The following is a 22,027-nucleotide window of genomic DNA, read 5'->3' on the forward strand; positions in this document are numbered from 1 at the left end:
TCCCTCAGCCTCCCGAGTTCTGGGATTAAAGGCATGCACCACCACGCCCAGCTTATTCTCATTTTTTAATAGGTGATTCAATGTGTTGCAGGGTGTTGACTTTTAAAGTCAAATGTACAGAAAAAGAAGCTGAGATCCCACCCAGCTTGGACCACTTACCAATTTCACAGTTGGGTCCAGAATAGCCCTCAGGGCAGGAGCACTGGTACTTGTCAGGACCTGTGTTGCTACAAGTTCCCCCATTGAGGCAAGGCTGATGAGTCCCACAGTAATTGAGATCTGCCCAAGTTATGAAGTTATGAAAAGAATTATAAAAATATCACCTGTCAGACATGGTTCTAGCCCCACACCTGTGTTAAAAGCAAGCCCCCTTTCAAATAAAATAACTCCATAGCATTAAAGGCAAATTCAAACACATTCAGAAGAAAAGTCCCTGCGAAACCTGGGGCCAGGGACAGAGTGGTAGAGCATTTAGCATGCATGAGGCCCTGGGTTCAGTCCCCAGCAACACTGAAAAGATTAGTAAATCTAAATGACCCCCGTCCTACCCCACAATCCCAATTCCTCCCTAGGTATGCATCCCACCCTCAGGGCTCCAAAATGTGCATACCTTTGTCACAGAGCTGTCCACCCCAGTTGGTCTCACAGAGGCACTGCCAGGGCTCATTGCAAGTTCCATGGACACATCCCGGGTGCGGGATGCATTTATCGCAGTAGAGGCCCTGCCAGCCATACTGGCACCTGCAGACAGACAACACACTTGCCTTAGTGATCAGTGTGTTTACAACAGAAAACTACAAAGTCCAGACTGCTTCCGTTTAGTTGCAGGGGACAGGATGGCAGACTTTCCAGGCTTGCCAGGGCTCCTTATAAACACACCTTTTCACAGTTGGGCCAACATGCCCTCCCAGCCAACTCTGACAAAAAGAGGGCTGTTCAGGGAGGGGCCAGTGTGAGATGGCCTCCACAAAACCAGCCTCAGACTCTCACGAATGAGCTGAGGGTGAGAGCCTGGAATAAATCAATCCCAGGACCTAGTTGGGACAGACCATACAAGGAAAGGAGTCTTGGGTGACAACAATAGCTGTGTGAAAGTCTCCACAAATCTGTGCTCACAGCTCTGCTCAGCTTGTCTGCGTGACCCCAGTGCACAGAAAACTCAACAAGACACCCAGTGTCATAGGAAAGTACTTCACTGGCTTATAGAAGCCAACAGGAGGGAAAGACGGCACCCTCCTTGCAAAAAGCAGGCTCACCAAACCCATTTCTGAGGGCAGGAGAGGGTAGCAATTGCACTAGAACCAATTCCATAGATAAGTTATAACCCTTACCCTGGCTGTACATGCTCATTTATAGTTATTTCTCCCTTGCAGGAGAGTGAGAGTAAGCTTAGTCTACTTTGGGGAGATTTCAGTTTCCTCTATAAGTACCTTATTTAGACTTTTTTTGAGGCCAAATGGCATCATTGATCCCCAAACAAAGCAAACAACAAGCCTTCATGGCTGGAGGGGGGGGTGTTTGAAGCCACTCTCCCCTCATTTCAAGCTCTAAAACTAAGCTTTAAAAAAGAGGGGTTGGAGAAAAGCAGGGAACACCAGCCAGTAGCCTAAGGCTGACATGAAGGTAGAACATAGGTCCTGCAAAGTCACAGCAGAACAGGACCTGGGGAAAGCATGACCAGGGTCGACTGCCTGTAAGCTGTTCAGCTGTGACTCTGGAAAAGTCCCCCCACCCCACACACACATCCCAGAAGGAAGGGCTTTCAGATCCGGAGAGTTGGAGACAAGCAAGCAAATCCTTGTCATGGGAAAATTACAGGGATCTAGCTCATAGCTAATCACCCAGGCCGAGAATCAACTGAACCCCTGAGAACACTACTTCCTAACTTCTCGTAACAGCCATCTACACCCAAACACCAGAGCCACTAAAATGTGAGGTTTAATGTTAATCAGACACAGGATTCTGGTTTCTGTAAAATAGACCCTCAATCTAAATGACAAGCAACTGTTCAAGAGTAAAGTAAGAACAGAACAACTCAGCTGGTAGGCATAATTCTTTTAAAAAGCAGACACCCAAATTAGTGGGAAGTTGGAAAGCCATTTTGTCTGGCCAAGAGTCTTAGCCTAGAATACAATCTGAAGAAACTGCTAGGGACATAGGAATACTCTTGCTGTCTTCTCTTAACCTCCCAAATAATGAAGGATGGGTACACCTCTTCAATTGGCCTAATAAAAGCAAGCAGAAACAGCTGAGGACCCAACCTACCCTCTTAATTAATGAAAGCTCAATCCTAAGCAAAAAAAGAAACCACCAGAGGCCATGGATAACTTCAAAGAAAATAAAAATACTGACCCTAAAAAAGATGCATCCACCAACTTATCCCAGGTTAATAAGGTATGGTTATGATTCTCATGAGAAATGAAGTGACTTTCTCAGATATTACATAATTAAGTTTGATATGACTGGCAGGCTGGTAATAGAGCGACATGTGCACCCACTAAGGGGTGACCAGAGTCTATACTGGAACAACAAAACCAGTAAAGTTTTCTCCTGTGGGTGAGGGAGGAGTAAAAACAAAACAAAACCTGTGTAATACATAACCCAAAAGACAACTTACAGGTAACTTGTCACTCAACTATTTCTGCAGCAGGACACAACCTGAACTTCCTGAGCTGGAAGGTTGTTTTGATTTTCTTTCAAGGCAAGGAGAAGGAACTGGGCTGGGAGACTATGCAAATGACGTGTGGGAAAGTTGCACCTTAAGTAAACAAGGGCACCAGTGCGTGTCTGGGCAGGGAGTGGGAGGCGAGACTTCGAAAGAGAAAGGACTAAATTCTGGAAACAAAGCCTGTTGTTCTGGCTCGGAGAGCCCTCCCCTGCACAGCCGTGTTTATTCTGATGACTGTAGCACAATTTGCTGTCAGCCTCACTGATAGGCATCTGAGCTGGGAGCAGGCTCCAAGGCCCTAATAGCACTGTGGCTCTTACTTTCTCCAGAACACCCTTAATTAGGCAGAGTCATCATAGGTGGGTTCCTGCTCTGTATCTAACAGCTATGCTGTGAGATACCAGTCAGCTGCCACGGAGAAGAGTAGCAGGCATTCCCCTTCGGCCTTCCAGAAAAAAAAAAAAAAAAAATCAGGAAATCTATTATTGTTAGTTTACTTCCAGCTGTCTCAAATCCCACTCCAGCCTCAAGGTCAGTGTTTTCATGGCACATGAGGCCACCATTCAAAGCAGGTGGAGTGATCAAGGTAAAGCCTACAGGTAATTCTTTCAAATGGTAGCCCTCAGCTAGAGAAGAGATCAATAGCAAGTCTGTCACTTCTAGATTCTGGGGCTGGGCCAAATGAATTCATGGCAGTGGGATGGAGCCAGGAAACCTGCAATTTTAACAGTTCTTTACTTTGTGGTTTGGGGGCAGTATCTTCTAAAGGATGGATCCCCCAACAACACAGCCAGCACTCGAAATACAGACACTTGGACTTAGCCCAGCCCTACAGAGTTGGAACTACATTTTAATAAGAGCCCTGGGTACCACATTCTTTGGGGTGTGCTCCTTTAGACTGTTTCATAAGCTGCCCTTGGCTCAAGTCAGAGCAGCTTCCGGAGCAAAGGTGATAAGCCCAAAGGGTCCACTTAGCGTCACATGAAATCTGCTAATCCTTCAAAGTTGGGAAGTAAAGCGTGAGACAGTGAAAATGTCACAGAAGCCAAAAATATTTCCTAAAACAAGCCTTTTTCCACATTGGCATAATATACATTTCAAAAAGCCCCCAAATGGTCACTGGGAAGCGGACAGGGTAGGTTTCCGTTTGGCCACAGCATTGTCCCTGGACCATAAAAGAAAAAAACTTCAAAGGCCAACAGCAAAAGTCTGCATTCATCAGGATCAACTGAGCAGATTCCAGCGCAGCCATTAACCTCTCAGCACCAGCCCAGCTCCCGCCTGCAAAGGGGCCAGGAGATTGTACTAATCCCATTCTAAAGAATGCTGGACTTTCCCCTATTGATGAGAAAAGTGGGGGAGGGCAGGAGAGGAAAAGCCAGGGTGGAGGAGGAGACCCAAGCAAACAAAGCCACATCCCTGTCCAGTCCATTAGCACTTTAAGGGAAGACTACAAAAATGTGTTATCAATTTACAGAACAGTTAATACATGAAGTCACTGGCTATGCCCATAAGTTTTTTTCATCCAAGGGAAAAGTGTGTGCATTCCACCAGACAGCTGGTATAATTTAATAAGCTTTGGATGTACTTATCCATTTTTTTTTTAACTTTCTCATCCTCCAAAAACAAAAAAAGGCATATTTACAATGAAGCCAATACTTCTGCTAAATTAAAAACAAAAAAAATTAAAGAAAAAGAAAAGTACAGAAGATCAGATTAGCCATTTACCTGCAGTCACCAGGGAGTTTGCAAGACCCATGCTTGAGACTACAGCCCTGTCGGCAAATGGCTGTAAAAGAAGACAAAACACACAGAAGGGTGCATGAGCATAATGCTTGCATCTTGTAGCCCACTGTCATGAGAATGCTCTAGTACACTAAGCCTATAAAACCCATGATTTTAGATCTCATGTCAAGCTTGTTGTAAGGAGAAATGGGAGAAGCCCCAAAACAAATCCAGATTTAAACTTCAAGGCCACGCCAGCAGACCCTCAAAACACATACTGTTTGGGGACCAAATATGGAAAAATGATGGGGGAGGGGTCTCCTCATCATGTCTGCTGCTCCTTGAGCCGGGTTCCCTCTCACCAAGACAGGTGTACACAATCCTCCTTGCCCCCTTTCTGCCTCTGTCCCATCAGGATGTCTTCAGGTGAGCTCCAGCCTCCTAAAAACTTCTCATCAAATGACTAGTTTCAATAACCAAGGGGCTAAGGAGCCAAGAAAGCCTGGCTTCATTTGGCAAGCTAATCTTGGGACCAAGTCTGGTGGGACTTTTGTCCAGTGTCCTCACAGAGCAATTCTATAATACACTTCAATACAAGAAAAACTGATATGACATTTAGAAAAAACCTAACATTAGAGAGTTTAAGCAATTGCTACTCATTTCTAAAACTTAACTAGTTAAAATATGTTGCATAATTCCTTCTTTCATATAAATCCCAGAAATGGCATTCTTTTAAAAGTCTTGTCAGCAGTTACTGAAGAAACACTGCCCTGGAGTCTTCAAATTTCTCCTTGTGTCCTATCCCTCACATTTCAAACCTTTGCCTGCCATGTTTATCGTGAGTCTATTTAATCATCATGCCTGACCAGCAGAGTTCAAGATCAGGTTTGTTAATGGGGGAGGCATAATACATAGTACATCAATATAGTATATATTGTGCTAGAATTCCCCATCCAATTGCTAGGAATCAAAAGAACTGAATTTGAGTGTGAGGGACAGAAGACAGCAAGGGATTCTGAAAACATACTCCTTTGGGGGGGGGGGGCTCAATTAAAGGAATTTGAAAGCTCGAGGTGACCACTGACCACTTAATACCACAACTTGAAGCTCACTGGAGGGGCCACTGGAGCCCAGGGACTGCACTCCCCATGGCAATGTCACTCCAGACATCACTGGGTTAGCCCAATCTCACTTAGCATCCCAGTCCTCAGGAGGAGAGCCCAAGAGAAGGATTCACAAACAGGAGGAAGGGATAGAGTAACAGATGGGGCAGGACAAGGAGCTATAAGCAAGGATGTGGTCTCAGCTGGACTTGATAGCTTCAGCCTCATCTCCCCTGGGATGCTCTTCAATGAATCTTGTACCAATGGTAAGGCAAAGCGGCTGGCCTTTGTACCTCCCCTGCCAGTCACTGGGAGCTGCAGGGATGGGGACATGGAGTGGCTCCTGCGTGACCAAGGATGATTCCCTGGAGAAGGAGCAGCTGCTAGCTGTTAGCAGCCAACACTCATGGCAGCTGGGGGTGGGGACACCAGCTGGTAAAGGGATTCTGCATGGGGCACCAGCAGCATCTTCTACACTCTGCATCTTCATGCTTCTGTCCCAGATAATACTAAAATCACCCTGCCACCTGACTCCTGGGGGATGGAGCAGTGAGAACCAGACAGCAAACTTAAGGGCAGGCAATGCAAGGCACACCAGCCAGCATATGCACGCGCACCTCTGTTACACTCAGGGCCCATCCATCCTTCCATGCAAGTTTTGTTGCCATTTTGGTCACAGGCATAGTGTCCAAAGAAGTCATCTCTAGGCCGACAGAACTTATTGCAGCCAAAGCCATAGTAGTAGTCGTCACAGGTCACTCGGATCTGGTACTCAAAGTGGGCGACCCCTGTGTTCTGCTTCAACGTCTGCCACTGCCGGCTGGGGTTTATCATGCCTGAGTGAGAAGCCTTTTCAATAATGCTATCAGGTTCTAGAGGCAAAAGAAAAAAAAGAGGCACATTAACATTCACACCAGAAATTTCTGCTCTGCCCATTTAGGCTACTTAAAAATATGAAAACATATGCACACAGTACAAAATCCAAACAGTGTACAAAACAGCAGAAACTAAAATTCATCTTCTTCCCCACAGGTCACTGTCAACTACTTATTCCCTCTCTTTAATGGGTCCATTGCATATCTTCTTGCCTGGAAATACCATTAAATAAACTTAAATAGTCTCTGACCTACAAGTATTCAAGTTCTGGCCTTTTGCTATTGAAGTCAATGAGCATGCTGAACAGATCCACCTATGAGTATGAGGCCAGCACTGAACAATATCCTAAGGACAGAAGTGCTGATGCAGGGCATGTGCACAACCACTCCATTCCATGCCGTCGACAAGCCCAGCTACCCACCCATGAGGCCCAGTCAGTCTACCTTCCTAGCACCGGCACCATCACCTTTGACTAGCAAACATTCTGATCTGTCTGATAGGAAAAGAGGTGTCTCAGTTTTAACTGACATTTAATTACGTGATGGCAAGTAGTACCTTACCTTTTCAGGTACTTCTCAAACCACTTGAATTTGTTCCCATGACCTGCAACCTGTTTCTTTTCTCAGCTTTTTCTAACACACTCTTGGCCATACTGTTTGCAAAAACACTTTATGCTACACAAGGCTGCCCCTTAAGATCTGCTGTTCCAGAAAAAGTTAATCGTCATCTCTACTGTGGGTTTACAGGTCTATGTCTTACTTTGGAAAAGCTTTGGTCATTACAAAACGTCATCAAGAAGCCAACAGATGGATTGGGACACATTTTTTAAAAACTTTGATTGTGGCACCTTTGAAGCTGGCATTTCAGTAGCAGCAACACCACAAACATAATGCATTCCACCTTCTCCTCTGCCCAAAGGGAGGATGGGAGAATAATTCATCCCAGCCTACAGACAAGCAAATTGAGTTACTTATTGTATAACTGTGTATTTTAAGCTAGGCTCCTTGAAAGTTACTTACTGAAGAAAATAAACGCCCAGAGTCCAAACAGTGCTCAGAAGCACTAAGAAGTGGCCCCTGCCCTGAGGTCACTTGCAATCTAGTCTGAGAGAGACAGGTACTGACAGCTCCCATCCCCAGGTGCCACGAGTGCAGGGGAGGGATGTAAACAGGTAACAAGGCACCAGGTCAGCACCCAGTCTGGTGCTGTTTGCTTTCTTAAACCTGCCAGCACTAACCATTCATCACCTTGTCAAATTCAAGGCCACCTTGGAGAGACAGCTTAGGTCCAACCTACAAGGTCTTTGAGATTCTTACACGCCCACCACTGTTTTTCTAGGCACTGGGCCTGTCTGTACTCCTTGACAAAGCTAGGCATGCCCTATAGGTGACCAGAGGAAGAACTCCTGGGCGGCTCCCTCTGAACCCTCTTCTTCCAACGCAGCTCCAGCCTTCACCCACTGGGGCTCAAACTGTCGTGTGGGCAGGACAAGCCTTGAACAAGCACACACCTGCAGACTCACACCCCACTATGTACAGAACCACTTGCAGGTAACTTTGCTCACGAAGAATGACAAAAATGTTCCTCCATTAACTCAGTGTTTGCTTTGCAGGTTTAGTTAAGAAATGTAGTAGGCTATTACCACATGGTTATGAGAGCTTAATGAAGGAATTATTAAACACACAAGCCATGGCTTAAAGGTGTCTAGCTTGTCTCAGGTTGGTACCAACAATACAGCCCAGAGGTCAGGGCCAGCTCAAGGGTGCAAAATGATGGGATTCTCTGTTGCTCGGTGCATTTTCTAACTCCTTCCAAGAAATGCTATGATGATGATCTCTTCAGAGCCCTGAATGGGGCTAATGGAGCAAAGAATCAGCTTCACCCTGCCAAGGCTGGTGTGTCTGACATGCTTTCTACAGTCTAGGTCATGGAGACTACTGAGTCTGCAGATTGCTGCTTCTCCATATTACCAACAGATTAATGCACCCCCATCACTGGAAAAGGATGCAAATTTCAACAGCATGAAGACATGTCACAAAGCACAGGAGCCTGGCATGCCAAGGAGGGACAACCAGTTACAAGTTACAAGCATAACCCCAGGATGTACAAGAAAAGAAACAAACCTGTTTCCTTACTGACCCATTAATTAAGCATTGCTATGAACCCTATGCTCTGATGAAGAAAGACAGATTTGGATCCTTATATGCTAAAGTCGTGAAACAGAAGAAATGACTTCAGAGGGCTGATAGTGAAATAGCAGACCTAGAAAGTGTTAACACATCAACAGAACCTGAGTTTAATTTGGTCCAGACTATTTATGAGGGTTCATTGCAGAGCCAAAGTGAGAGGATTCCATCCCCACACTCAAGGATCTGCCTATATGCTACATTAAGATCCAGGATGTTGGCAACTTGATTAGGTACCAAAGAAAACCTGACATCATGACAGAACAAAGAGGACATGCAAAGGCCCACCCCAAGACAGGAAAGCATGTTGCAGTCGAGGATGGACATGGCGGAGAAATGGCTAGCATATGGATATGATGGGCAACATTGCAGGGACCTAGCAGGGAGCCAGGGCTGGGCTGTGCAAAACTGTGCCAGATTCACGAAGCCACTGAGTGGTCAGCTTTTAGCATTAGGGTGACCATCAAATATTATGTTCCAAGATGATCAGGAAGGTTCAAGAATAGAGAAAGCACTGAAGGTCAGCCAGAGCAGCTCTGGGCGGACCAGCTGGCTATTACTCCAAGAGTTCAGGGACATGGCGGGAGACAGATGGATTCATGTGAAGAGTTGAAAATAAGATTGTTCAGAAATAGGTAGGTGTGGATGCTAACTAAGAGAGGCTTGCCAGATTTATACCTAAGGCACTGGTTATACAAATATTGTCATCACCTAGAAAGTACCCAGGAAGGAAACTGTTCTGAAGAGGAGACCTAATGTTTATCTTTGATGGTGCTAGATCTGTGATATTTTAGAAGCATCCCAAACAAAGAAGGTAAACATGGCTGTGATCTTCTCACAGCCCTCTAACAATTGTCCTAACCTGTTTTTAAGGATGTTCACTCCATCACTGGGATTAACATCTAGAAAGGAAGAAAACACCATGCCTACGCCAGCGTATTTGGCAGGTCCATTTCTCTTGTCCCCATCCATTTCACTGTTCACTGTAAGCAGGGCATAGTGACACCATGTACACATAGTTTTCAGTGTTTGTGGGAGGGGAAAACAAACATGTATCCAAGGCCGCTGACTTGCAGGAGCAGTAGGAAAGGCTGGCAAAGTGCCTCTGGCACCCCTCTAAATGTAAAACACTCCCCACAGTGGAACAAGAGTTCCTCCAGGGGGACAGCTCATACCACAGATTCCCACAAGCTCTCCTGTTGTCCAAATAGCTGGATGGAAGATGCCAACTCAAGAGGATGCCCCAAGTGGCAGGAAGCCCGCAGCCTGCCAGGACTTGGCAGGGCTTCTGTGACCCTAAGAGCCCCAAGGAACCTGCCATGCTGAAAGATGACAGAAGCATGTATCCTGTCCATACTGTGTCCACACTGGACACTAACCTCTCAGATCCCATAGTAAAGCAAGATGAAACAATGGGAAAATGTTTTTAGCAGTGAAAACCCAAGAAAGGGTCCATGAGCCAGAGAGGCAAAAGACACAAGGCAATCTTAGAATGGAAGGGCAAAGATAAGAAGTTAGATCCACTGACTCCTTCCTCATAAACAGACCAAGAATCTTCAGAAGCGAATCAAGCTTTCCAATGACAACAACCCAAACTCCTCTGGCAAAAAGGGAACCAACCTCTGGACTTGGGAAGGAAAACATGTGCAGTTACGATCACAGAGCAAGACTGTAGAAGGCAGACCACCACCACCCAAACACACACCTTCACAGCCTTTCTCCACAACCCCCCCCCCCCCCCCCCCCGTGCAGGCCTGAAAAGCAACCTGCCCTGGAAACAGAGCCATCTTTCAGAAGGGGACAGGGCAGGTCATGACTGTGGGGCTCTGAAATTCCACTTCAATGGGAGGTTTGTGGTAAGCAGTGTGGGAAACTTCAAAAGACTCAAGGTTCCCTTGCCCACCAAGTGAAATTCAAGGTCGGTCTTTAGAACCCAACGCACCTTTATAGCTTTATCTTTCTGATGAGAGATTAAATGCTCACTTAAAGTTTAAATGGACTTTTAAAAAGTCACTACTTTGATCCTTTAGCAGTCTACAAGGTTTTAAAGTTGTGACACTATTAAGATCTCTATCCAGAGATAATCTAGGTACCTTTTTCAGGGACCAAGTTAACTGGGAGTCTGTTCTGGCTACTTAATATTCCGGGCTAAAGTTCTAGGGGATGCTAAGGAACAGACTCCACACACTGGTTCTTCCTGTGTAGGGGTGCAGCAGATGGCACTGGGGGGAGGGCATGACTTTCCCCAGCACTGAGACAAGCCCTTCTCCATGCATTTAGAAGAGAATCCGCTGATGAGATACTTACGAACAGTGTCATTGCTGGAATCCCACGCCTCCACAAGCAAAGTGTACGACCTCTGCAAGATAGGAAAGCAAAGGTTAGTGATTCAGAAATTGGAATCAGCTTTCCAATGTCAGAGTCCCAAGGCCTGCCTGTACACCCCACCAAACCATAAAGCCAAGCTGAAAATCCTATTGGCCAGCATATTGAAGTCTTAGATATTTAAAGCTGGGCCAACTCTGTTGCCCTCTTTGGCATTCCCCCTAGGTGGACAAATAACTTATTTCACCTGGCAGGGAGGGACATACAGGGATCACCATGCATATAAGCAAGCAGCCCAAAGTCCTGATCATGAAATACTACCTCCCTATATGGGAACACAGCACATAGTTTTCCAAAGCTTTCCAGACCCCAATCTTAGTGCATAAAGGAGGAAGAAAAAAAAAAGCCTACACAAAGAATTTATTCGAAGCCAACCTACACAGGTATTTGTGCTGAGAGAGTATTGCTAAGGTTACAGTTTGGGCCCTCATAGGGCAGTCCCCAGGGAGGCCCTCTTTTCCTTTTCAGAACCCCTTTGAAAGCCCTGTCTGTGTGAGACCATCCCAGCTCCCACAAGTATCAGGTGACTTTAGGAAGAAGGAGGGGTAAGTGCAAGGAGACTCCAAGACAAAGACAGTAACCCAGCTTGGGTGAAGGGGTGGCCAGCAGACAACAGAAGTACAAAGACAGATCACTGCAAACCCATGGGTTACAGTTATTGATGAGCTTATCTATCAATAAGATCTCACATTCCAGGAATAAGCAGAGTCCAGTAACTAAACAAATTCCCTGGATACTGGCAAGATGCCAGCTCTTCTACTGAAGGCACTTTTTATCTTCCAAGCTTATCTCTGAATTCCTCCTTCCCGCCCCACAAGACCCACACCATTAGCAAATTCCTGCTTTTACTGGCATCTTCACCCACAATATGCAATGAGGTGAGACTCCATACCCCTATCTTCAGGGCTTGGGAAATACACCCATGGCAGGTGGGGAGAAAAGGAACAGGAGTCCATTTATGCAGCCCTACTTTGCCATTGTCACACAAAGCAATGCAATGCTTATAGTGATCAAATAACACAGGGCCACCAGAAACACTCCTGCCAGAGAAGAAAAGGTGACAATATGGTAAAGAAAAAGAAGAAAAGAAAAAGGAAAGTGAGAAAAGTTTCATTCATAAATCAAGGCAAGCTCATTACTTTCACAGTGACACAGCAGGTCTTCTCTAACTACAAAAATATCTTGTGATAGACCCTGCCTTGGAATTCAGCCGAAATATGTTTCATACTCACAGCAGGATTCCATTTCGTTCACTGATAACTGTGGGAAAATGCTCACAAAAGCAAGCAAAACCGGGCAAGCCGGGGCACATACCCAGCCCTCTCCTGTGAGTGGCCACAGGTCTAAATACATTGTTGTCATCGTTAATGTTTTATTAGTGAAAGTTACACCTTATTTACAGCCTCTTTAAGTTTCCTAGGACTTCCTACAAATTACAGACTCTTCCCAAAGAGCAGCAAGAAATTATATTTTTCTACTGATTGGAGGTGAGAGCCAAATCAAAATGAGGCCAGATGTGTGGCTGGTTCTGTATAATTAAGCCCTTCATTTGCTGGTCACGTTGGGGCCCACATCCTTCACTTCAACAATATTGCTGTAATTAATCCTCTGATTAAATGCATTGATACCAAGAGTTTTGACAGTCTTGCACAAGCACTAAACACATAATACCCACAAACGCCACTGCAAGGGAAGGTGCCCTGGGCCTGAGCTGGCATGGCAGTGTTAACTCAGCTTCATGCTTGAGGCAGAAGACATTCTTAGGCCTTGCACAAGAACTTGGAAGACCACACAGTCTACCAGACTCATCCTGGACTCAGAAATTGCTGACCAACACCACCCCACCCCGAGGGGAAAGAATAGTAATCACAGCTCTGGAGGCAGATGGTATGATCCCCCACCAAGTGCCTTCCTTCTATTCTAGGAGGTAGGGGATGGGGGCGAGGACAGGGCCAGCAGTACCAGTAGCCATTCCCTGAATATCACTCTGCCTTATTTCAGAGCTGGGATTAAGGGTTCAGGTCTCCTGGGGCATGGGTGCCCAGCCTGCAGAGAAAAGGGTTCCCTTTAAGGCTTCTATTAAGAGGCACTGTTCCCTCCCACTCCATCCCCACATTATAGATCAACAATCAAGATAATTTGGCAATGATTATTAGTTGCTAGGGAGCTTTAATTTTTCCCAGGCCCACGCTTGACCTCTGTATATCCTGAAATATACATCCAGACACTGAGATCCCAGACCATGTGGACCTAATGCCATCAAAGCAGGTACCAGGCCACAAATCAGTCCTACATGATTGGCTGCTGAAAATCTGACCCCCAGCAGAGGCTGAGTCTCTAGTCTTAGGAGGGCTTGGAAGAAGGGCAAGTTGTATTCAATGTTAAGATCTCACTAAAGAAACAAACAAGGAAAAAAAAAAAAGCCAAGACTGGGTTTTTCTTATGCTCAATAAAACAGGCATTTTAGGAGGAGCCACATGGATTTCATCTTTTGTCCTTCAATCTCCTCAGAGCAAGACTCTGTAGCAATGCAGGAGGCATGGGTAGTTAGTTAACAGACCCTTGGTGTGGATCTGCAAAGTGAGTCATTTCTGCCCCATCCCAGTTCTAAGCCCAAGGACATCTGGCAGTACGGCAGCTGGTTTCCATTTTTTGTACAGCATTGAAAAGACCTGGTCAGCTTTCAAAACTGCCTTTGGGGAGATCTTCATGCCATTGTACCCCGGAGAGTCATAGCATCAAAATCCTCAAGGCAAGTCACCAGGTGCTCCCACCAAGGCTAGGTGACCAGCAACTCCTTCCACCTTCCACACATGGGCTGCTGCTTCAGGTTTTGTCCTGACTCCTGTCCCCCACTACGGTGGTTACCTTGGCACTGGGAAGATCAGTAAGTACTTAATTGCCACATTAAGAAGGGGGGGGGAATGTAAGAAACAAAGGTAATTGTGTTGGCAGCTGGGAGCTTCCTTTTCCTGGCAACAGTGGCGGCCAAACCAAGGCCAGAGAAGCTGCTGCCTCCCCTCCTGCCAAGCTGAGGGACACAAACAAACCACCATCCAAAAGGCACGTGTGGAGTCCAAAACCCCAGGCCGCTGCAACACGCAGGCCCGCCAGAGGCACACACATCCTGGGAATGCCCAGTGTGCCAACATGGCCATTGTGCACAACTCGCCGGCCCCGGTTTGTCAGGGGGCCCTGTGAGCACTGTGCTGACTCAACTGTTGCTTCCGGCCGCTTGTCCTGTACTAGCAGTATTTCTGGAGAGGCCCCATTCTTCTCTGTAATCCTCACTTCAGTCAGTTTGTCCAGCTCTATTGTCCTGTCTGTGTCTGGGTGGCCAAAGTAGAAAATATTCCATCACATAACATATGAAACAAAAATGGTCTAAAAAAGTTCACGGGTGGGCATACACAATGCATGTCTCACAGGGGTTTCAGCTAGGTGAGGGATGAAGTAAAGACCACTCCCCTACAGCGTGCAAGCAGAGGTTCCAGCCACAGAAAGCAGTGGAAGTCTGCAGGGCTTGACATGTCAATAGAGTGTGATCTGGTTACAAAGGGTGATTTTCTCATCAAAGCCCACCTCAAAGGCTCACCAAGGGGCCCCAGAGCTCACATCCAGATTTGAGATTCTCAATGAGAGGCCCCTACCCCCTTTCCCATCATTACCCTTACCTGTTTGAAAGGCATCCCACTGATAATTAAATGCGCCAGTTACAAAAGGGTGGTGAGGTTAATAGATAGAATACCGAGAAGCCAGCCAAGCACAACGGTCCGGTTCACACAGAGCAAGCCCGAACAAGAAGCCTTTCTACTTATTTACCAAAAGTGCATAAAAACTGAGCTGAGCTGGTGGAGGACTCTAGGTCTGATTATTTACATGCTCCCTTAATCACGAGGAACCACTCTGGAAATGTCTTCCCAAAACATGCACTGCACCAATGAGAATGCCACTGACAACATAAAAATAAGGGTGAAGGGGCTGCTGCGGGTCACAGTCATCAGAAACAGCAAGATGTTCAAACATGGTCACTCAGCAATGGTGAGGCATTTTTGAACCCAGGACACCTTCCATTTCCACTTCCATGGTACAACCTTTACTTTTCAAGCCTTCCAAATACATCTTCCATCCCTTGAAAGTTCCCTTAACTTCGTTAAGGTTAATCTAGTTTGGTTCTAACTAAAAAAAAAAAAAAAAAAAAAGTACTGGAGCCCAGAGTAACTTCTTCTGAACAGCCTGGATCCCAACCTTGGAGGGGAGGATGTCTCTAGATTAGTTTTAACAAATGAGAATTCTCAGAAATATTTGTCATTATGGATTATGAAGCTAACTGTAAGGCACACCCAGAGATTATGCATTCGTATATTGATAGCTAATCTTAAAGCCTGACATTGGCATCTGTTTGGGCCTTTTCTACAATGGGACCAGTGGCTGCTACATATCTAGCCAAGGCCTCTGCTTGCATTCCTGTTTGCAGATTTATTGCCTTGGTCTTGTTTTTTCATGAAACTTTTTTCCCTCCATACTAAACTTCCTGCATGCTTTCTATCCAAAATGTCCCTGCAGGCACCACTATTTGGTGAAAAGATTTTGGACAGCATTCAGATTGCTGGCTTTCTGGGAGGTTATATGTCTATTACATTGCTGCTGCCTCTTCTCCTGACCCATTCTAATTCAGTAGTACCTAGTTCAAATCTTCACTGGTTTCTACAGATGTTTTAAGTCTCGATAGAATTATGGGTATGGAGTTGGTGGGTTGACCACTCATGTAAGTACTGGAGATTTGAGTAAGTTGCTAAGAAACAAGAAGAGGAAGACTATGGAAGGTTATACCTGCAACAGAAGAAAAATATCAGAAACTAAGTAAATACCTGAGTCAGGGATTCCATGTAGATTTCATATGGGGAGCTGCTAGTCATTCTATGGCTCCTTTAAAATCACCACAGCCTCACTGTCCTCAAGGTTTTACAACATGAAACATTAACATTCCATCGCTCTCAGTAGATTTCTTAAGGCAAAGGGGTGTTTCCTCCATACAGAGAAAGTCCCTTGCATCAAGCACATACATGGGGGGGGGGGCTGCTATCTACACACATGCTCACCCATATAGATGGGCAGAAAGAACTTGAAGGAGAATTCCACTCCTCTGCTTCCCTGACTACACAGGAAAGTTGGCAAAGGGCATACAGTTGTAGGTAAATGCTGCTCAGTGACATTTTGTGATTAGCATCCTGACAGCCAATTTGACCCAAACTTCTGGCATTTAGTCATTCACACTGTAAGTGTGAGAAGGGGATACAGCTGGCATCCCTGTGACCTGTAAGAATCACATCCCATCAGGTTTTCCTAAAACAAGTAAATTGACCTCAGTAAACTTCTGAATGGGGATCGGTGGTATTTAAATACAGGCTATGAAGCCAGATTACCACCATCCCCCTCCCCATCGTTTCATCCAAAGCTTTTCCTGAGTCATTTGCTTAAGGACCACCAATGCAAGTAAGAACTGGGATTCTTATGGTTTCCAAAACTGACAGGTAATTATTCTAATGCATTTTTAATAAGCGGGCCCTACTGGGATTTTGCACTAATTTGGGAGGAGCAAATTAACTATTCCAATGATTTACAAATGGCAACTCCCAAAATCATGTGTTAAGCTCAATTACTGCTCACAAAGATGTCCTTATCACTCAGTCCTATAATCTGAGGATAATAAATGGGGCTTGTTGCTTCAAGCCAGGCTCCCTTGCAGCAGATATCTATAGGAGCAGTGGATACCAAGTGTCACATAAGCAGATGTGAGATGACAGGCTTCTCACATACACAGTGGAATATAATTGTGTTTCATAACTGACCACATCATTTCCTCCTCTTCCTCTCTAGAACATGACTGGTTGCTTGATTGAGGCCATAACTCCAAACAAAAGACATGCCCTTCTCCCCTGACCTGTCCCTGCTCTCCAACCACAGCTCTTCCCATGTCAGCAAATTTAGGGGGTTTAGCACAAATGACAATTGTGGCTGCCTGGGGGTAGGCAGCTTATGTGCCTGGGAGTTTAAGGTAGCTGGAGTTTTGTTGTTTTTAAACTCTATATCATCTTCTTGAAATAAGTATGTATATATTACATGTCACATTCAGTTATTACCTATCCCAGAAAAATCAATTTTATCACTTTTTCTTTTTTAAATTTCTGGTGCTGGAGATCAAACCCAGAGCCTTGAGAATACCCAGCAAACATGCTAACCACAGAGCTACAACCCCCACCCTGGAAATCAAGACACTAATGTTAATTGCCAAACTGAAGAAAGCTGTATTACCACTTCACTTGTGTAGCTAAGGGCTTTCAGTGAAGCTACTCACCCTGGACTCATTCTTGAAAGTTACAGACAGCAGTGTTCCTCTAACCACATTCAGGAAAATAAACTAAAACAATACACCCAAACTCCAGTTTCTCTTGGGAAGTAAAGCTTATGTTTCATAGGAGGCCTTTTTTGGGGCAGCAGGGTGGAGACTTGTTTATGAGTGATACATGCATTTGGCCCAACTTCAAAAGAACCACATTCTCTGCTTCCCGGAGGTCTCCCCCTTCGAGAAAAGGCAAGTCTATTTCATGGTTAGTGACCCAAGGGACCTGGAGGCACAGAAGAGCACCAACAAATCAGTGGTCTCTCCTGCCCTCTCCCACAATTTCCGGCTTCTTCTCCAAAGAGAGGACTCTCCACCAGGTGTCAAAAGCAGACAGCCACACCTTCTAGGTTGCTTTTCCCCAGGCAGCTGGTGGAGCAAGCCTCCCCGTTTTCATCCAAGCCATCCTCCCTCTGACCCCTCTCTTCAAAAATGAACCTCAGCCAGGCCTGCAGCTTTTCCACATCACTAATAAGACTCCTTTTATGGTCTTGTGAAAAGCGAGGAGGTCGGACAGATTCTAGGGAGGGTGGAACCACCTGCAGGCCCCTTCCTCCTCAACTCCAAACACATGCAGTTCAAGGGCAGGCAGTATGCGTGGTAAGCTTGGGCCCAGCCAGATTTAGAGGTGGCCAACCTCTTTAGCTTAAAGTTCTCCCTAATAGGGGATTAACAAACAAGACAAACACTCTTTGTAAAAGTGAAATCCCACAGCACAAACAGCCCCTCAGATCTCAAGAGAAATTCACAGAAAGGCAACTTTTTAAAAACAAGACCCTTTTAATGGCAAGTTTTTCTTTAAATATATAACTATCTTATCTCACCTACGACAAAGGCTAGCTCCTGTAAATACGGGCTTTAAAAGCCACCTCAAGCTTCACACAGACCGAGCCAGTCAGACTCCTCTCTCTCACCCCAGAGTTGCGCATCGCAACCTGAGGCGGCGGGTAGGAGGCAGCAGAGCGCATCCCACCAGAGCACGTGGCGGAAGGCAATCCTCAGGGCTCCGAGCTCCCCAGCTTTTGCCACCCACCCTCTGAGCACAAGCTTGGCCAAGTCCCAGTCCTGGCAACGAGTCACGCCTCCAGGACAACAGGCACACCCCCAACATTTTCCTTTCCTCTCCTTCTGTAATCGCACCCATCTTCCTTACACCCATCTTGGGATGTTGCAAGGGTTTTGCTACAAGGATCTGCCAGTTGTACGCTGGCCTTAAAACAGCTCCAATGGCGTCAGAAGGGGCGGGGGGATTGGGATGCAATGCACTTGTAGCTCCAAAGCGCTACCTCCGAACGGGTCGCCCCTCCCAAGCCTTGGCACGACCCCGGAAGGACTGGCGGAGGTCCGTGTGCCCGCCGGACTAGGGCGTGCGTCCGCCCTTCCCGGGGAAGTTTGCAAACACAGCTGTTCCAGAGCCCGGGAACCGCTGGAAGCGAGGCAGCCAGGGTTACTCGGCGCGGGGGCGGGGGCAGGAAGGGGCAGGCAGGGGGCGGGGGTTCCTGGGCCTAAAGCCCGGGCGCGGGCCCGGAGACAACCACCCCCGACACACACACACACACACTCACTCACTCACTCACACACTCACTCACTCACTCACACACTCACACACTCACTCGGCCCCGCCTTTGGAGCTCAAGTCTGCACAGCGCCCTGGAACACACCGACATCTCCCGGGAAGCCGCGGGAAACCGGCTCGCCCCCTCCAGGAAGGACACACCCGCCCTCGGGGCAGCTCTCGGGAAAGGGGAGGGTGCCAACTCGGACTGCCGTTCGCAGGCCCTCCACGGCGCACCAAGTTTAATTGGTCAAGCAAAAGAGATCCCCTACAGTGACCTCCTGGCTGTGGGGTGGGTCTTCCAGGGCTAAGAAATTGCCCGCTAAAACCGGCCTTCCTGGGAGTCTTGCCCCTCAACCCTATGGTCACCATCTACGGTCCCCACCGCTGCGCTGAGCAAACATCAGTGATTGTTAGAGACCCGTCCTGCCCAGTCTGGCTCATACTTAGCTGTAGTCTGGGCTCCTCATCCCGCCACCCTAGAAGCGTCCTCCAACTCCTCCCGCCTCCCACTAGCGCCAAGTTTCAAGCCAAAGCCTTTTAAATCTCTCTCGCAAGGGAGGGATGGAGGGCGCGGGGGTGCGCGCTTGGCCCGAGCTCCCTCCGGGAGTCACTCACCGGCCAGGCGAAACTGAAAGGCAGCACGATGCGATTGCGGTCGTTGCTACTACGGCTGGCCTTGAGGTTGAAAGTGTTGCCCCCGATGACAGGCGTAGACCCTGAGCCGAAGCTGCAGGGGCCGCCGGCCGTGACACGGGACTGATACTCCTTGAGACACACTTTGAAGTAGGTGTCACACTCGTTACGGGTGCACTTGCGGTCCCCAGGGTTCCGGGAGCCGCTGCAACAGTTCCCGTTCTGCAGCTCCCCGTTCACGTTCTGCATAGACAGGATCTCCAGCTCGAACTGACCCGAGGCCCCGCACACCTGCCGGCGAGGAAGAGAAGAAGGTCAGCGCAGGAGAAAGTTTGCTTCGAGGGTGGAAGGTGGTGACTTCCTTCCCGCTCGCCCCGATGAACCTTCGGCGCCAAGCGAAAATTACTTTGCAAAACTAGCGTCAAGGACTCGACGTGATTAGAGGGCACGCACACACACACACACACACACACACACACACACACACAAAGAGTGTAAGAAGAAAAAAAAAAAAGACCATAGCCCCAGGAGCCCAGAGTGGAACGAATGCACTCTGCTCAGCCTGGAAGCGTCACCCTTCGGGGCCAAATAGTCCCCAGGGAGCCGGGGTTCCCAGTCCAGGTGCAGCCTCTCGGGAGCACAGCCAGGGTCAAGGACCCCGCAAGGGAAGACAGGGGATGGCCCTCGGGGAGAGAGAACCGGCAAAGAGGCTCCTACCTTGGCTCTCAGGGCGCAAAGCAGGGCGAGCAGGAGGCTCAGGGGGCGCCCGGGCCGGCTGCGCGTCCGTGGGGACCGCATCGCTGCGCCGCGCGCCGCGGGCACTGCAGACGCCGCCGCCGCCGCTGCTGCTCGCTCTGGAGCTCCCGCTGCCGCCGCCGCCGCCGGTGCTGCCGTTGCCGCTGCTCCTGCGGCCGCCGCGTCCCGGCTCTAATATACTCCGCGGATGGGAGCATGCACGACTGGAAAACAACACCACTTTTCAAAAGCCCTTTTCAAGAGCGGCCCGTTCCAGAAGGCAGAGAGCCCGGCCTCCTTTTATTATTCTGATCGTTTTCTTTGAGGCGCTCCCCCTCCTCTTCCACCTCCCGGCTTTCTTTCCTTCTCTCGCGCTCCCCTTCTTTTATTATTATGATTATGCGCAGCCTTTTATTCCCTTTCAGATCAGCTGCATGGAAGGCGGGGGAGGGAGGGGAAGAAAAAAAAAAACCTGAGCCCAGCTCGCGGGCCGGCTGCAGGTAACACAATGACGCGTGCCGCCCGGCTCTCTCTCAGTGAGGGACTCGGAGAGCCCGTCTGGGAGCAGCGGCCGAAGCTGGCCACCTCTACCCAGCACGCGGAGCAAGGCGCATGCGTGCTTATTAATATTCATAAGGAGGCGTGCCTCGTACGACCACGCCCCTTCCCTCGGTGTTGGGGAGGGGGAGTATGGGGAGGAACTTGGAAGGGGTTGGGGGCTCCGGAGCGGGCTGGGTGGTGCGGACGTCCCAGCGCCCCCCCCCCACAGACTCTCCCGCCTTGGGGCCGGACGGAGGGGAGGACCTTGGACTGGGCTGTCGCCTGGGACCCGCGGGGCGCCTCGGCTAGCCCGCCTCCTCGGGTGCCCTGGGATGAGCGCCTCCGCCGGCCTGCCCGAGCGGGCCCAGGTGAAGGCGCCGCGGCCCGTCGGTGGGTCGGTCGGAGCGGGCTGCTTCCGCCTTCGGTGCCGCCTGCGTCAGCTGCGGCTTGTCTCCCTGGAGGAGGGCCTGCCACCCGCCTCCCCCCTCCCCCCGGGAGCGCACGAGCCGCCCGGGGCGCTGATGGCGGCGGCGGGGCTGGCGCGCTGGCCTCGGTCTCGTCCGGCGGAGGCGACCTGGGCCGACGCTGCTGGGAACTTTGCAAAATTTTCCCGGAGCCAGGCTTGCCGCAGGAGCGGGGGAAAGCCTCGGCCGCGCGCCACCCACACCCAAATCCGAGCCCGAGGAGCCGCGGCGGGCTCCCGGCTGCCTTCCCCAGACCGCGCCGGGGCGCAGGGCGAGGGCGGCGAGCGCGCGGAGACACCGTCGGCGCCGGGGCGCAGTGGCGGCTTTACACCTGTAGGCGGCCTCCGAGCAGCTCTCTGGGTGGCGGCGAGATGTGGGTCTGGGAAAAGACCTCACCATCCTTGCTGGCAGCTGAACTTGGCTTCTCGGGTGTTGGTGGTGGAAACAGATGCCACTTTCCACCTCGAGGCGGGCTTCGCAATTAACATCGACACTCCTGGTCAAAACCAAGGTCAAAGGAAACCCAGGGGCTGGCTGACGCCTCTGCCAGTCCCTCTCCAGGCGGGTTGAAGGGGAAGCTCTTTAGGACAACAGTTTCATGGAAGTATGGGCACAGATTTTACCCTTAACATTACTGTCCTGCGGAAATCGTGACTTTCCAAAGGTCAGTTTTGGAGTCCCAGCCCGCCTAGACCTGGTGGGTAAAGGGAAAAGTTCCCAACGTGTTGTTACGACAGCACGAAAAGGCAGA

At 48.6% G+C, this 22,027-nt stretch overlaps 1 protein-coding gene across 1 annotated transcript in view; it reads right to left on the reverse strand.

Annotated features, from left to right (window-relative positions):
• The window catches only part of Jag1 (jagged canonical Notch ligand 1), a 34,567-nt gene extending 14,232 nt beyond the window's left edge, over positions 1–20,335 (reverse strand). The window contains exons 1-7 of the mRNA XM_012949433.2: positions 20,255–20,335; positions 19,520–19,828; positions 10,866–10,917; positions 6,114–6,368; positions 4,397–4,457; positions 611–741; positions 160–279 (exon numbers count right to left, since the gene is read on the reverse strand). Of these exons, the coding sequence (XP_012804887.1) occupies positions 160–279; positions 611–741; positions 4,397–4,457; positions 6,114–6,368; positions 10,866–10,917; positions 19,520–19,828; positions 20,255–20,335 (1,009 nt within the window). The remainder of the gene's footprint in view (positions 1–159; positions 280–610; positions 742–4,396; positions 4,458–6,113; positions 6,369–10,865; positions 10,918–19,519; positions 19,829–20,254) is intronic.
• Positions 20,336–22,027: the final 1,692 nt, after the last annotated feature.

Source organism: Jaculus jaculus, chromosome 8 (assembly GCF_020740685.1).
Source record: "Jaculus jaculus isolate mJacJac1 chromosome 8, mJacJac1.mat.Y.cur, whole genome shotgun sequence".
NCBI classification, from domain to species: Eukaryota; Metazoa; Chordata; class Mammalia; order Rodentia; family Dipodidae; genus Jaculus; species Jaculus jaculus.